The sequence below is a fragment of the Equus przewalskii genome, chromosome 10 (assembly GCF_037783145.1).
Source record: "Equus przewalskii isolate Varuska chromosome 10, EquPr2, whole genome shotgun sequence".
In the NCBI taxonomy this organism is placed as follows: domain Eukaryota; kingdom Metazoa; phylum Chordata; class Mammalia; order Perissodactyla; family Equidae; genus Equus; species Equus przewalskii.
Window position 1 is genome coordinate 57,836,919 of NC_091840.1, and position 16,853 is coordinate 57,853,771.

Here is a 16,853-nt window from a genome sequence, read left to right on the forward strand (position 1 = left end):
TTCATTAAACTATTCTCTCTACTTGTGCATGCTCGAAAATTCTCCATAATGAAAACTTTAAAAAAAAGAGTTAAAGCCTTATAAAAAAGCTACTCATATAATGGTGGATACATGGTATCATATATTTGTCAAAATCGATAGAATGTACAACATCAAGAGTGAACCCTAATGTAAACTACGGACTTTGGATGATGATGTTGTATTGATGCTGGTTCAGTGATTGTAAAAAACTGTGGGACACGTGAGCATGTAGGTACTTGCTGCTCAATTTTGCTGTGAACCTAACTGCTCTAAAAAATAGTCTTTTAAAAAAGTTAATCATATAACTCAAGTACTCGGTTCTGATGCCATTCTTCTATGCAACACAGTGGGGGAGACCTGAGTCTACTCTCATCTCTGTCACTAGTTAACCCTGGCCCCTTGGTCAAGTCACAGAGTTGACCACTGGAAGTTATTTCAACTTGTAATGCCTGGTTTCATCTGTGAGATCTGAAATGTAACACCTGCCCTACTTTCCTCATTGGGTTGAGGTGAGGATAACTAAAACCACATGTAAGAACCATATAACAGGAAAGGCGAGAGTGTCTCAACTCCAAGTCTGCTGCCATCAGACAGAGCGTGAGGTCGGGGCCAGGTAGCCATCGCAGGCATGCTGGAGGGCATTCCTTTGCTTAGGGGATTTGGGACCACATGGAGCTGGGCTCAATCACTTTTGAAATTCTCTAAGGTCTTTGTTTTCTTTGTTTCTTCCTTATCCTACATTTTATAATCTCCCTCTTTCTTTCTGTTGCAAGGAGGGCTGAGCTAAATTGTATTTGTACAAATTTTTACATGACAACAATGGCACCTGTAGTTCTTTACAGAATGCCATCCACTTTCTTTTCCCCCCTAAATTGCAGAAATCTTTGTTCAAATGAAATCCTACCCAGACCCAATAAACAAGAGATTAACAGTGGGGCTGTTCTGGTTTCTCTAAGACAATGGTTCTCAACTGGGGCCAGTTTTACCCCAGAACATTTGGCAATGTCTGGAGATATTTTTATTGTGGGGACTGAGGGGGGTTGCTACTGGATAGAGGTGGGTTATCTAGGGGGTAAAGGCCAGGGATGCTGCTAAACATCCTACAATGCAAAGACAGCCCCCACAACAAAGAATTATCTGGGCCCAAATGTCACTAGTGTCCTTACGGAGCAGGGACTGGGTGTGTTTGGCTCCCTGTTGTATCCCCACTTCACAACAGAGAGTGACAATTACATAGCAGGTGCTCAATAAATATTAGTTGAACGAAAGACTGAGGTAGGGCTTGGGCCCAGGACTTAGTCTGCTTGATATCCAAAGAAACTACCAAACCCCTAGGCTGCTTTCTGTAGGGGGCAGCATTATACTTTTCAAAGCACTGCCCTGTCAGTCATCCCAGTGGTTCTTGCAACGCCCCTGCAGTGGGCAGGACAAACAGCTCAGCAAGCATACGGTGGAGCTGGGACAGGAGAGAACCCAGTTTCCTTCCATCACACTGTGCTAATGGCTGCAGAGCCAGCTTTGGCTTTGGACAAAGGAGGGAGAGGTTGGTATCATCTCAGCACAGCCCAGGGGAGAAAATTCCTTCCTGTGGCTTAGCTCCATGCTCCTCACTTCTGTCTTTGCTTCCCTGTTGGGGCTTCCCCTTCTCTAATTGTCCAGTGGATCCTTCTGGTTGGGATGAGGCACCTGGGGCCCTCCCAAGATTCATGCATTCAGCTTGGTACAGGATACTGCTACCAAGTGACTTCTCACCTGCCTAGTATTAATGCCTCATCCCTGGCCCTGCAGGGACTATGGGACTGTGTGAAAGGGCATTTCACTGCGTCATGGGAGGTGAGTGGAAACCCGTGCTTAGCTTGATTATGGCCTCTTGATTATCACACTGGCTATGGTATAGGCATGGCTTTATACTTCTATTATTGCACGAAGTGCAGGCCAGGAAACTTATTCCCAACCACACTGTGATAAGCGTTTCTTTGTTAAAAGCAAGGTGTGTTAAAGAGCTGTTTTAAAACGATTTCCTTATTTACAGAAATTAAATCAATTCAAGATTATCCTGACAATAAAAATCCCCTCAGTCACTTGACTGAATGTGAGCAGCTCAGACAATGGGAAAGAGAGCTCCAGGTGGGGAGATGGCAGTTAATAGTTGGGGCAGTTTGGGGACGAGCACTGTCTGGGGCCTGTTCTAGTTCTTGGGGATGGAAAGATGTCATGGTGCAGTCCTTGCCTTCATGGACCTTACAGTCTAGATTGCAAGACCATGGTCTGTACTTTAAAGGATAAACAGCCACACTTGTCACAGGCACAGGACACACAATAAATACTGTAGGAATCTCAAAGAAGGCTGAAGAAGTCACGTAAGGCTTTCTGGAGAAGGCAGTCTTGAGATGGGCCTGGACCACAAATCACTTTTCTGGGACACAAACTTGGGAGACTCTTCTGAGAACAAGAATGGCACGCAGAGCTGTCTGTACCCTAAAGCTCCTCCTCCCTGGATGCTGAGATTGGGGCCAGCTGCAATGTGGTCTAAAAGAGAAACCTGGCCCCTCAGTAAGGACCAATCCTGTTCACCGATGTGCTGTACTTAAGTAAGGGTTAGATCACAGACGGCCAAGGTCAGAAATATGGGAGTCTATCCTACAAGCAGAAGTTACTGGGAAAACCAGCATTCTAAGCAGAGGAGAGAAAATATTTGGGGACTGGTCCTGGGGAAGCCACTGCCAGGGAAACGTGTTCCCAAGGGGTACTGCAGCACACTCCCCAGCCCACTGTTTGACTTCAGGCTGGCCCTGAAGACCAGCTCTGTCTACCGATCTGGGCTGTGGAGCCCTGAGAGGTTTGTTAGTGTGAGCTAGGTGGGACGGGCAAGAGAATCCAGGCAAGCCCCGTCAGCAGGGCTGGCACTTGACCCCTAAGCCAAAGCATGGTCCAAACCCTCCACTTTCACACGCACACGTTCTGGGAAGGTAAAGCTGGGAAGTGTGAGCCCACAGGCTGTTGGTGAGCATCTTTCCAGCCAGGACAAGAATCAAGCCAGCGCACAGAGTGAGATGGAGAAGTGTCCCGGCAGGGCCAGGGGCCCAACTCCGCCTTTATGTAACTCCGAGAGAGCTGATCAGGTGCCCCTTCTGGCCTGTGCGGACCAAGTTTCAGTTGTATTTCTGTCATTAGAAAATGAAGACGGCCCAACTAATATATCAGGGAAAACCTGCTCTTAAGAAGGGTCTAATAAATCAATTCACTCAGTGAATTCATCATTGATAAAAGCCTAATATGTTTCTCTTCAAGCAGGATTCATCTTTTAATGAGGATTAATAAAAACTGAAACCAAAAGATTGGGGTTGTAAATGGTAGAATTTTACGTTATTAGCCCATGAAGGATTATTATTATTATTTTGGAGGGGGACAGACAGCCCTCTCGGGAGCCTTCAACCCACCCACTGGCAAGGATCCCAGTAGAATTGAGACGGGTGTTCACAGACCTGTCCACCTCTGCAAGTAAACGTGAATCTCTGTTAGGGCTCTTCACCTGACGAAACTTTTCTCCCTGTTGCGGATGTGAATTTATCCTCACAACCCCTTACCAGGTTGATGCCATTCTCTTCTATGTGCCAGAGGAGGACGCTGGCCACACGCTGTGTGTCCCACTGCACACCTGGGTCATCTGGGAAATCCCTGGAAGGAAAAAGCACCACTTGAACATCTTTTCTAATCAGGTGCAAACTTCTCCCTAAGTTCTGGTAGGTGTGTGCCAGTCTTGTGATAGAAGTTGTACTGGGGGGCGCACTCTTAAGTATCCAGATTTCAGTGAAAGAGATAAGATTTAGAAATATGACACAACTAGAAGTCAATGCACGACTCCACGTAACACACTTTTGGAGTTTTGTGCTCGTTGCTGAGGGGAAGAAACAGACATCAATGAGACAAGGTGCTGTCACAAGCTGGGGAGACATATATGTTAACAACGAACTTGGACACAGGGCAGAACAATACATACCTTTACAAGAATAATAGTAATAGAGCTTTAATACAAAGCACAAAAGTATGTTATTTCACTTAACCTCATGAACATCTGCTGAAGGAGCCTTTACAGATGAAGTTAAGTAGCCTGCTTGCAAGGTTGTTAGAGCTGGATTTGAACCTAGGTTTTCTGACTGCAAAGCCAAACTGTTTTAGCACATGCCCTGACAACGTGCCTCCTCCAATGCAGCTGCATCGAATCACCAATCTCAGGAGCGGAGGCCTCTGAAGATTAATCTCGCCTTGTCTGTGTCTCCACTTGGCCACGTCACAGATCTGTCTCCTCCTTTGTCTCTGTTGTGCATGGAGCTACGGCTTCACCTGACATGAGATCAAGGCCTGAATTCGACCTTAATTTGAAGATATTATTCATAGTCTTATAAATAGATATCCATCTCTCTTTGGCTCAGGTCCTTTGGCAACGTCTGCAGTGCTACTGAGAGGACACAGGCTCTTTTTGCTCCCCACCAGGCAGGCCGCCATAACCTCTCTATGGGGAAAGGCCATTAACTGATCCTCTTAGGACTTTGGTCAAAGGAGAGCCACTGAACGTTTCTCAGCAGGAAAAGGACAGGAGCCCCAGCCCCAAATAATGTAGTTATTTCCACTGCTTCATTGGCTACCTCAACCAACCCCGCAGGGTGCTTTCTGTAGAGGGCAGCTTTATACTTTTCAAAGCACTGTCCTGCTAGCCATTCCAGGTGGTTCTCATAGTGCTCCTGCAGTGAGCAGGACAGACAGCTCAGCTAGTGGATAGGGGGAATGGGTAGGGTGAAAGGAAGAAAGTAGGGACCAATTCAAAGCCCAGACTTGTTCCCTGGGAATGGAGTTGTATATGGTTCCCAAGTGGAATATGACCTGCTGAGCTCAGACTGCTGAAGGAGAAAAGGATACAGGCATCAGGGAAAATACCTTGGAGGGAAAACAGCTACATACATGCTCCTGACTGGGAGGTCCATATAAATGTATCAAGGCATCATTTTGGAAACAGAATACACCAATAATATTCACATGGATGGAGTAGCAGTCTAAGAGAAGGAGTAGACGGTAGTTGGCTAAGCCTACTTAATTCTCCGTTCTGAGGTGCTGAAAGATGAATCCCAGGTGGGAAAGCTCATTAATGCCTTCCATTCATCTTCTGAGAACTGGAATCTGCTATTCTAAGGCACTTCACTTAGAGTGAGCTGTTACTCCACACCCTATACTCTGGCTCTACCCTCTGACCATGCATAAGGAACCCAATCATCTGGGGGGGATTTTGGAATGTAAATATCCCCTCTGTAACCTGAGACATCTGAGATGGCAGCACTGCTTCTGTGATCAGTCCAAACTCCTCCTGGTCAAGCATTCAAGACTTTCCCCCAATCTATCTCCTATTTTGATCTACTTCATTTCTCTTATTTGAATGAGCAGATAAGATAACACACATGAGAAAGCACTTATAAAACTATAAAGGGACATGTAAATTGCAAAGTAGTGGCTGTTATTGATGTATCACTCTAATTTAGGTCCCTTCAAAAAAAGAAAGAAGGAAAAATGAAACCCCCCATCTTTCTTCCTTGCTCTGGAGTCCCTTGCAGAGCTCTTTGTTGACTGCTTACATCAGTGGTCAGTGGTTTCAAAATGGGGTGTAGGCACCCCAGGAGATGTGTAAGACAATCCACTGAGGTAAAGCGAGAAATCACTAGAATTTCTATTTATGTGTTTTTCTATCTGTTCAAATTTCTATTCTGTACCTCTTTTATAAGGCATCATACACGAACAGAGTTTAACATGTATACAATTTAAGTAAATAAGCGCACAAATATTAGAAGTGCATACTCAAATTTGTTTCTTTTTTCCAGGGATTGTGATAAAAAATGTTTGGAGATCACTGGTCTAATCTACTCACCCTACATTTTACTTTATTTTTTCCTGGATATTTAAAAACAACTTTATTGAGGTACAATTTATATAATATAAAATCCACTCATTTTAAATGTACAATTTAGTGGTTTTTAGTAAATGTATGGAATTTCTCCGTTTTATTTTACTAGTGTTTTGCATATATTTAACTCTTGATTCTCCAACCTATTGTAAGTTCCCTGATGGCCAGATGTTATGTTAGGCATTTAACAGTCAGTGTCCAGCAAGGAAAACGGAAACCACCAGCTACTTCAGAAGGAATTTAATACAGGGAATTGTTTACCCAATTGATGGGAAGAGCTGATAGGCCAAACAGGAAACAATGAAATAACCCAGAGATTGGCAACAGCAAAAAGTCACTACTATGTGTAGGATGGGACACCAGAGCCAATGGATGAGAGTGATAGTGGGAACTAGCCCTGCAGAATCTGGAGTCATGGAAAACATTCAGATGCTGATGGAGGTGCTGCCTGAGGTGGAGGGAAGGGGGAAATACACTGGTTTTTCACTCCTTCTACCTTCCAGTCTTCCATCATTGCCACCTATTGGTCAAATCTACCAAGAAGCTAACTGGCAAGGAAGCCTGGAAGGTGTAGTTACCGAGCAAAGGCATAAGATGTCTGGCAATGTCTTGCTCATAGCAGATGCCCAATAGACATTTGCTTTCAATTGCTGCTCAGTTCTGGCTCTAAACCTTCAAAGGACAGCAACAGCCGGGCCACCTGCCTCTCAGTGTCTATGGAGTCCAGTTTTCCAGCCTTATGTGAATGCAGTGGTCCACTAGTTGCTCAAGTACAGAGGGCAGCAGGGGGCACCATAGGGAGGACATGGAGACCACTGCTAGGCAAGTAGTTTCAAGGCTCAGGGAAGGGCGATGTGGCAAGAGTTAACAGCCAGCTCTATCCAGAAGCTCAAGGATGGAGAACTGCACATGATTAAAGTGGTCCAGTGTCATCAAGACGCAATGTGATGTGAGAGAGAGATCATCAGGTAGGATGACAGAACACCAGAATTCTAGTTCCCTACTCACCATGTGACATGGGCAGAGGCTGCATCATCAATAAACCTGGGATAATCCCGGGATGTACCTGATGACCTCTTGAGAGCCTTTCCAGCTCCGAAATCTAGGATTTCATGACATAAGCAATTTCCAAGTGAGTTTAAACAATAATCATGGTGGTAGTTTTTAGGAAAGAATACAGGTCTTAGACGATAAATGGCATCAGGGTGGTCAAAACCAGGCCCCTGGGATGCTGTTCTCTTTACTTTCCCAGAGCTCAGTCAAGACCCCAATATTTATTGACATCCTGTTTATATTTCAGTATTTGTCCATTACTGTGTACCTTGCACTTAGAATTGTATCTAGCAAATAGTAAGCACTCATTACATATTGTTTTTCCCTTATTATTTTGGAATATTTTCCTCACTACTTCCCAACAGAGGGATTATGCATCATTCTTAGGAATAATTGAGAATTATTTTATTATTATTTTGCTTGAGGAAGATTACCCCTGAGCTAACATTTGTGCCAGTCTTCCTCTACTTTCTATGTGGGTCACTGCCACAGCATGGCTGATGAGTGGTGTTGGTCCACACCCAGGATCTGAACCCACAAAACCAGGCTGCCAAAGCAGAGTGCACTGAACTGAACGACTACACCATGGGGCCAGCTCCGAGAATAATTTTAGCCTAGTGTCATTCAGTAGCTAATGAAGGGCTGAGCAGACATAGATGTCTTGTGCCAACTAAGTCTGTCTGTGATGGAACTCTAACATGACCAGTGTTCCAAAGAGAGATGAGGACAGTGAAGTCAGGAAAACAGAGCCTTCTGCTCTGATGTCCTTGGAATCCTCCCTTCATGTGGAATGCCTGCCTTTGGCCTCTGGCCTCTGATAACTTGGGATTCTTCCCTGCTCTTCTTTCTACTTGCCAAATCTAACACAACCTTAGGGACTTGCTTCAGTGCTGCCTCCTCCATGAAGCCTTCTGGAAGGAGTTTGAGGCCAACTGCACAGTTTAGAGGGTACAGTCCCCAACACTGCCCTCATTTCTGACACCAACTACAAGTTCAGGGGTGCCCAAAACCACTCTCATTTTTTTTTTTATTAAGGTTATGATAGTTAACAACCTTGTGAAATTACAGTTGTACATCATTATTAGTCATGTTGTAGGTACACCACTTCACCCCTAGTGCCCTCCCCCCACCCCCCTTTCCCCTGGCAACCACCGATCAGTTCTCTTTGTCCATATGTTAACTACCACCTATGAGTGGAGTCATACAGAGTTCATCTTTCTCTGTCTGGCTTATTTCACTCAACATAATACCCTCAAGGTCCATCCATGGTGTTGTGAATGGGACAACTTTGTCCTTTTTTATGGCTGAGTTGTATTCCATTGTATATATATACCATATCTTCTTTATCCAATCATCAGTTGCTGGGCACTTAGGTTGGTTCCATGACTTGGCTATTGTGAATAATGCTGCGATGAACATAGGGGTGCATGGGACTTTTGGAATTGCTGATTTCAGGTTCTTAGGATAGATACCCAGTAGTGGGATGGCTGGGTCATAAGGTATTTCTATTCATAACTTTTTGAGGAATCTCCATACTGTTTTCCATAGTGGCTGTACCAGGTTGCATTCCCACCAACAGTGTATGAGGGTTCCTTTTTCTCCACAGCCTCTCCAACATTTGTCACTCTTGGTTTTGGATATTTTTGCCATTCTAACAGGTGTAAGCTGATATCTTAGTGTAGTTTTGACTTGCATTTCCCTGATGATTAGTGATGATGAGCATCTTTTCATGTGTCTATTGGCCATCGGTATATCTTCTTTGGAGAAATGTCTGTTCATGTCCCCTGCCCATTTTGTAATTGGGTTGTTTGATTTTTTATTGTTGAGTTGTGTGAGTTCTTTGTATATTATGGAGATTAACCCTTTGTCAGATAAATAACTTGTAAATATTTTTTCCCTATTAGTGGGCTGTTTTTTTGTTTCAATCCTGTTTTCCTTTGCCTTGAAGAAGCTCTTTAGTCTGATGAAGTCCCATTTGTTTATTCTTTCTACTGTTTCCCTCATGTGAGGGGTTATGGTGTCCGAAAAGATTCTTTTGAAGCTGATGCCAAAGAGTGTACTGCCGATATTCTCTTCTAGAAGTCTTATTGTTTCAGGCCTAATCTTTAGGTCTTTGATCAATTTTGAGTTTATTTTAGTAAATGGTGAAAAAGAATGGTTGATTTTCATTCTTTTACATGTGGCTGTCCAGTTTTCCCAGCACCATTTGTTGAAGAGACTTTCTTTCCTCCATTGTAGGCCCTCAGCTCCTTTGTCAAAGATTAGCTGTCCATAGATGTGTGGTTTTATTTCTGGGCTTTCAATTCTGTTCCATTGATCTGTGCATCTGTTTTTGTACCAGTACCATGCTGTTTTGATTACTGTAGCTTTGTAGTATGTTTTGAAGTCAGGGATTGTGATGCCTCCAGCTTTGTTCTTCTTTCTAAGGATTGCTTTAGCAATTCGGGTCTTTTGTTGCCCCATATGAATTGTAGGATTCTTTGTTCAATTTCTGCAAAGAATGTCCTTGGGATTCTGATTGGGATAGCGTTGAATCTGTAGATTGCTTTAGGTAGTATGGACATTTTAACTACGTTTATTCTTCCAATCCATGTACATGGAATGTCTTTCCATCTCTTTATGTCGTCGTCGATTTCTTTCAAGAAGGTCTTGTAGTTTTCGTCGTATAGATCTTTCACTTCCTTGGTTAAACTTATCCCAAGGTATTTTATTCTTTTTGTTGCGATCGTGAATGGGATTGAGTTCTTGAGATCTTTTTCTGTTAGTTCATTGTTAGCATATAGAAATGTTACTGATTTATGTATGTTGATTTTATACCCTGCAACTTTGCTGTAGTTGTTGATTGTTTCTAATAGTTTTTCTATGGATTCTTTGGGGTTTTCTATATATAAGATCATGTCATCTGCAAACAGCGAGAGTTTTACTTCTTTTTTGCCTATTTGGATTCCTTTTATTTCTTTTTCCTGCCGAATTGCTCTGGCCAACACCTCCAGTACTATGTTGAATAAGAGTGGTGAAAGTGGGCACCCTTGTCTTGTTCCTGTTCTGTGAGGGATGGGTTTCAGTTTTTGTCCGTTGAGTATGATGTTGGCTGTGGGTTTGTCATATATGGCCTTTATTATGTTGAGGTACTTTCCTTCTATACCTATTTTATTGAGGGTTTTTATCATAAATGGATGTTAGATCTTGTTGAATGCTTTCTCTGCATCTATTGAGATGATCATGTGGTTTTTGTTTCTCATTTTGTTAACATAGTGAATCACGTTGATTGATTTGCAGATGTTGAACCATCCCTGTGTCCCTGGTATAAATCCCACTTGATCATGGTGAATAACCTTTTTGATGTATTGCTGTATTCGGTTTGCCAGAATTTTGTTGAGGATTTTTGCATCTATGTTCATCAGTGATATTGGCCTGTAGTTTTCCTTCTTTGTGTTGTCCTTGTCAGGTTTGGGGATCAGGGTGATGTTGGCTTCATAGAATGTATTAGGGAATGCTTCATCTTCCTCTATTTTCTGGAATAGTTTGAGAAGGGTAGGTATTAAATCTTCTTTGAATGTTTGGTAGAATTCTCCAGAGAAGCCGTCTGGTCCTGGACTCTTATTTTTGGGGAGGTTTTTGATTACTGTTTCTATTTCTTTACTTGTGATTGGTCTATTCAGATTCTTTATTTCTTCCTGATTTAGTTTGGGTAGGTTGTATGAGTCTAGGAATTTATCCATTTCTTCTAGGTTGTTCATTTTGTTGGCATATAGTTTTTCATAGTATTCTCTTATGATCCTTTGTATTTCTACGGTATCTGTTGTGATTTCTCCTCTCTCATTTCTAATTTTATTTATTTGAGACTTCTCTCTTTTTTTTTTAGTGAGTCTGGCTAAGGCTTTGTCGATTTTGTTAATTTTTTCGAAGAACCAACTGTTTGTTTCATTGATCCTTTCTACTGTCTTTTTTGTTTCAATATCATTTATTTCTGATCTAATTTTTATTATTTCCCTCCTTCTACTGACTTTGGGCTTTGTTTGTTCTTCTTTTTCTAATTCCATTAGGTGTCGTTTGAGGTTGTTTATGTAAGATTTTTCTTGCTTATTGAGGTCAGCCTGTATTGCAATGAATTTCCCTCTTAGGACTGCCTATGCTGTGTCCCAAACAATTTGGTATGGAGTGTTTTCATTTTCATTTGTCTCCAGATAATATTTGATTTCTTCTTTAATTTCTTCAATAATCCACTGTTTGTTCAGTAGCATGTTGTTTAGTCTCCACATTTTTGGCCCTTTCCCAGCTTTATTCTTGTAGTTGATTTCTAGTTTCACAGCATTATGATCAGAAAAGATGCTTGATATTATTTCAACCCTCTTGAACTTATTGATACTTGCTTTGTTTCCCAAGATATGGTCTATCCTTGAGAATGTTCCATGCGCGCTTGAGAAGAATGTGTAACCTGCTGTTTTTGGATGAAGTGTCCTACATATATCTATTAGGTCCATCTGATCTAATTTTTCATTTAATTCTATAATTTCCTTGTTGATTTTCTGTCTGGATGATGTGTCCATTGGTGTTAATGGGGTCTTGAGGTCCCCTACTATTATTGTATTGCTGTTGATGTCTCCTTTTGGTTTTGTTAATAGTTTCTTTACGAATTTTGGTGCTCCTGTGTTAGGTGCGTATATATTTATAAGTGTTATTTCATCTTGGTGGAGCATCCCTTTTATCATTATATACTGCCCCTCTTTGTCTTTCTTTATCTGTTTTGCTTTGAAGTTACTTTGTCTGATATAAGTATGGCAACACCTGCTTTCTTTTGTTCATTATTAGCTTGGAGTATTGTCTTCCATCCCTTCACTTTGAGTCTGTGTTTGTCTTTGGGGCTGAGGTGTGTTTCCTGGAGGCAGCATATTGTTGGATCTTGTTCTTTGATCCATCCTGCCACTCTGTGCCTTTTGATTGGAGAGTTCAATCCATTCACATTTAGAGTGATTATTGAAACGTGGGGGCCTACTGTTGCCATTTTATCACTTGTTTTCCGGTTCTTTTGTATTTTGTCCTGATGGAGAGCTGTTACTTTGTGTTATTGTCCTTCTGCTTATCTCCTTTGTTCTGGATTTTCTAACTCCTTTCCTCTTTTTGATTTTTCAGGCATGAGGTTCTTCCTGAGCATTTCTTGAAGAGGAGGTTTTCTGACAATGAACTCCCTTAACTTTTGTTTATCTGGGAAAGTTTTTATATCTCCATCGTATCTGAAGGATATTTTTGCTGGGTAGAGTATTCTTGGCTGCAGGTTTTTGTCCTTCAGAGTTTTGAATATTTCATTCCAATCTCTTCTAGCCTGTAAGGTCTCTCCTGAGAAATCTGCTGATAGCCTTATGGGGTTTCCTTTGTAAGTTATTTTCTTCTGCCTGGCTGCCCTTAGTATTTTCTCTTTGTCGTTGACTTTTGCTAGTTTCACTACTATATGCCTTGGGGTTGGTCTTCTTGCATTAATAAAGTTTGGAGATCTATTGTCTTCTGTCACATGAAGTTCCATCTCTCTTCCCAAGTCTGGAAAGTTCTCAGCTATTATTTCTTTGAACAGGCCTTCTGCCCCCTTCTCCTTCTCTTCTCCCTCTGTTATACCTATAATCCTTATGTTGCATCTCCTAATTGAGTCAGATAATTCTCGGAGAGTTTCTTCATTTATTTTTAGTCTTAGTTCTCTCCCCTCCTCTGTCTGCAGCATTTCTATATTCCTATCCTCCAAATTGCTAATTCTGTCCTCCATATTATCGACCCTACTGTTCAGAGAGTCCAGATTTTTCTTAATCTCCTCCATTGTGTTCTTCATCTTCAGTATTTCTAATTGGTTCTTCTTTATAGTGTCAAGCTCTTTTGTGACATAGCTCCTGAACTCATTGAGTTGTCTATCGGAATTCTCTTTTAACTCGTTGAGTTTTTTAATAATGGCAGTTTTGAAATCATCGTCGTTTAGGTTATAGATTTCATTGTCTTTGGGATTGTTTTCTGGGTGCTTATCATTTTCCTTCTGTTCTGGAGATTTAATATGTTTTTTCATACTGCTTGATGGTGTGGATTTGTGCCTCCGCATAGAGATAGAGTTTAGTCGCTGCTTCCACTTGTTGCGACTGGTGTGTGTGTGTGGGGGGGCAGCTGTTTAGACTGCACCAACCAGGAACCCTGTCAGCTGTTACTGACTGGACCTGGACCCCTCCTCATAGTCACAGTGGTCCTGTGGGGTCCCTCATCGGTTGTGGGAGCTATCGCAAGGGGGCCTCAGGCTGCCAGTGCCTACTGTTGCAGCCCACCTAGATGCACTCCCTCCTTGTGGTCTGCAGCGGTGTTATGGGCTTTCCCAGCAGCCGGGAGCAGGATCACCTATAATCGCAGCTCTGTCCCTGACAGAGCCCACAAGATCACACTTGTCCACTATAGGTCCCAGAAGAGCTATGGGTATCTTCTGGAGTCTGTTGTTAACTCATCTAGCTGTGCTACTTTTGCCCCAGGGCCTTCCTGCCTTGCGATTGCCAGTCAGGACCTCTCCACTAGTGCTGTGTAGAGGCTTTTGCTGAGGCTGCTGTAGGAACCTGGAGTTCCCCCCTGGGCTACGTAGCCATTTCACTGGAGCTCCACTCTGCCCCACACCACTCTCACGGGATCTCTGGGAGCCCCTTGCCTCGTCTGGGACACAGCCAGAGTCTGTGGGCCTGGCAGTGGCTGGTAAGCTGCTGCCTTGTGGGGAATTCTGCTCTAGGGAGCTTCCTGGTGTTCCGAATGCTGGGTGGGACCTCCCTGCCAATGGTGAGCAGAGGCCCTCCCTGCCAGGGGAGTGCGGGACCCTGGAGCATCCCCCCGGGCCGCAGAGCCGGGTGCTGGAGCTCCACCCAGTCCCCAAGCACGTCCACGGGAAGTCCAGGCACCCCTGCACTGACCCGTGCAGGGCCGTAGACTGTGGGCCCAGCCGCAGCTGGCAGTCTGGTGCCGTGCCGGGGAATCCACCCGCCAGGAGCTTCCCTTTGTACTGGTTTCTGGGCAGGGCCTCCCTGCTAATGGCGAGCAGAGGCTTTCTCTGCAGGGGAGGGGGGTGCGGGACCCTGGAGCTTCCCCCTGGGCCACAGAACCGGGCACTGGAGCTCCACCCAGTCCCCAGGCATGTCCACGGGAAGTCCGGGCACCCCCTGCACTGACCCGTGCAGGGCCGGAGACTGTGTGCCCAGCAGCAGCTGGCGATCTGGAGCCGTGCCGGGGAATCTGCTCGCCAGGAGCTTCCCTTTGTTCTGGATTCTGGGCGGGGCCTCCCAGCTAATGGCGAGCAGAGGCTTTCCCTGCCGGGGGGTGGGTGCATGAACCCAGAGCCTCCCCCCGGGCCACAGAGCCGGGTGCTGGAGCTCCAACCCTGTCCCCAAGCATGTCCACGGGAAGTTTGGGCGCCCCCTGCACTGAAGACCGTGGGTCCAGCAGCAGCTGGCAGTCTGGTGCCGTGCCAGGGAATCCGCTCGCTGGGAGCTTTCTTTTGTTCTGGTTTCCAGGTGGGGCCTCCCTGCTAATGGCAAGCGGAGGCCTTCCCTGCCGGTGGGAGCAGGACCCTGGGGATTTCCCCTGGGCTTAGGTGTAATTGCGGGGGGCTTGGGTAGGGCTGTTGTCACCTGTTTCCTCTGTCGCTCCACTGGTGAGTGCACACTCCTGCCCTTGGTGTGTGGTGATGCTATGGGGGAGTCCACTGGAAGAGAGCCTCTTGCAGGAACTAGGCTGTCCAGGGGTCAGGGGTCGGGGGTCAGGGGTCGGAGAGTTTTCACCTATTTCTACCTCCTCCTGGGGGGAAGTGCGTCCGCCTTCCGATGTATAGCAGCATGAGTCTCTTAGGCGTCTTGAGATGCTATCTGGATAGACTTTGTTAATCGGTAAATGTCCAATTAGTTGTAGTTTCGACGGGGGACAGACAAAGAAGACCACTCACTCTGCCATCTTGGTCCCCCACTCTCAGTTTTGATAATTTGCTAGGACTCACAGAACTCACTGAAAGCTATTATATGCACAGTTACAGTTTTTTATAGGGAAAGGACAGAGGTTAAAATCAGCCAAAGGAAGAGATGCACAGGGCAGAGTCCAGGAGGCTTCTAAAAGCAGAGGCTCTATTGTCTGCACCCTATGGAGTCAGGACACATTAATCTCCTGGCACTGATGTGTGACAATACGTATGGAGTATTGCCACCAGGGAAGCTCACCTGAACTTTGGTGTTCAGAGTTTTTATTGGGGCTCCATTACATACACATGATTGATTGACTGACTGATTGTCCATGTGGTTGATCTCAGCCTCCAGGTGGACTGATACTGCATGGCTCAAAGCTCCTATCCTAAGATCTGATGTGCCCCCGCCCCCCTCAAAACACAAAGATGACTGCTATCAGGTATGACACAGATTACCTCCCAGAAGCCTAGGGCAAAGACCAGATCTCTCTTTAGCCAAGGCCAAATTCTGTGCTATGAACCTTCCTTGTATTTAGGAACCTTACTGAACTTTTCTAACAACTAGGGCCTGGACCACCCTACTTTGCACCTAATTAGATATAGTATTCTATTACTTTCTATTGTTTTGTATGTCTCCCTACCTAAAATCAAAATATGAGAATAGACCTGTGTCTCACTCTTCTATTTCTCATGTGGTACTTTGTACAATTCAAGTCAAAGAACAATTTATTTAAATAAATAACAACAATAAATAACCGAGCTTCCGCCATGTACAAGGCACTGTATTAAGGAGCTTAATAAGCACTAGCTGGTTGATAGAAGTAATCTCTGTTTGGCTGAGCCACAGGCAGCTATACTAGCCTTTGTGGGTTGGAACATACAAATATGAGCTTTGGAAGATAGCAACTTTATAAAACACACGAGGGGCAACAAATGCATGAATTGTGTAGGAGAGAAGGGCATCCCAATGGGACAACCCCCACCCCCAAGTCAGGAAAATATAAAATTTGACATTAGGAAACTTTAAACAGATAAACGTAGAAAAGTGACTCCTTTCAGATCAACTGAGTTGTCCTTTGCCTAAAGTTCAAGACCAATCAACTCAAGGTTTGGGTCTAAGTAATAACTTTTGCAGAGTTCCTTTCTTCTCTGATAGATTAACAATTCCACCTTAGGCAAACATGCTGGCAGAATGTAAACAGGAGTGTTGCGAGTCAGCCATTGGACCCTTCCTTAAGAGACAGTTGGTGAACAACCTTTGCTCCATTTTTCTTAGTCCTGTCCCTCTTCTTGCTGGCTAGAGTTTGTACATGACAACTAGAATCAAAGTAGCCATCTCGGTCCATGAAGCAATCTTAGTATGAAAGCCAGACACAACAGAGTAACACAAATGGAGGAGCCCCGGCCTTGAGGACTTGTGAGTGGAGCCATCACATCAGCCCCAGACAGTGCGCATCGTCCTGTCACAGTTATTATTGGTTTTCTGTCATTTGCTGCATAACCAAATCCTGATTTACATACGCCATAATTTTGAAAGCCTCCATTTTATTATTTGAGTTGCTTCCAATTTTGGTTACTGTAATAAAGTTGTAATCAACATCCTTATACATAACTCTTTGTGTGCATTTCTCAATAGTTCCTTGGAATAAAATCATAGAAATGTAATTTCTGAGTCAAAGGTCAAGTGGAGAGAACATGTGTAGGTCTCTCCCTTAAGAATTGCGTTATGAACAGTAGATGGAAAGTGTGTTAACTCACAAGGAGTACAGCATCAAGGAAATTTTTTTAAAAAAGAGAGAGAGATACAGAAACTGAAATATAACAATGTGCACCTGAAATTTACACAATGTCATAAACCAATATGACCTCAAT

At 43.9% G+C, this 16,853-nt stretch overlaps 1 protein-coding gene across 1 annotated transcript in view; it reads right to left on the bottom strand.

Annotated features, from left to right (window-relative positions):
• Positions 1-16,853, bottom strand: part of PIGL (phosphatidylinositol glycan anchor biosynthesis class L) — an 84,446-nt gene that overhangs the window by 13,458 nt on the left and 54,135 nt on the right. The window contains exon 3 of the mRNA XM_070563528.1: positions 3,609-3,699. Coding sequence (XP_070419629.1) covers positions 3,609-3,699 — 91 coding nt within the window. The remainder of the gene's footprint in view (positions 1-3,608; positions 3,700-16,853) is intronic.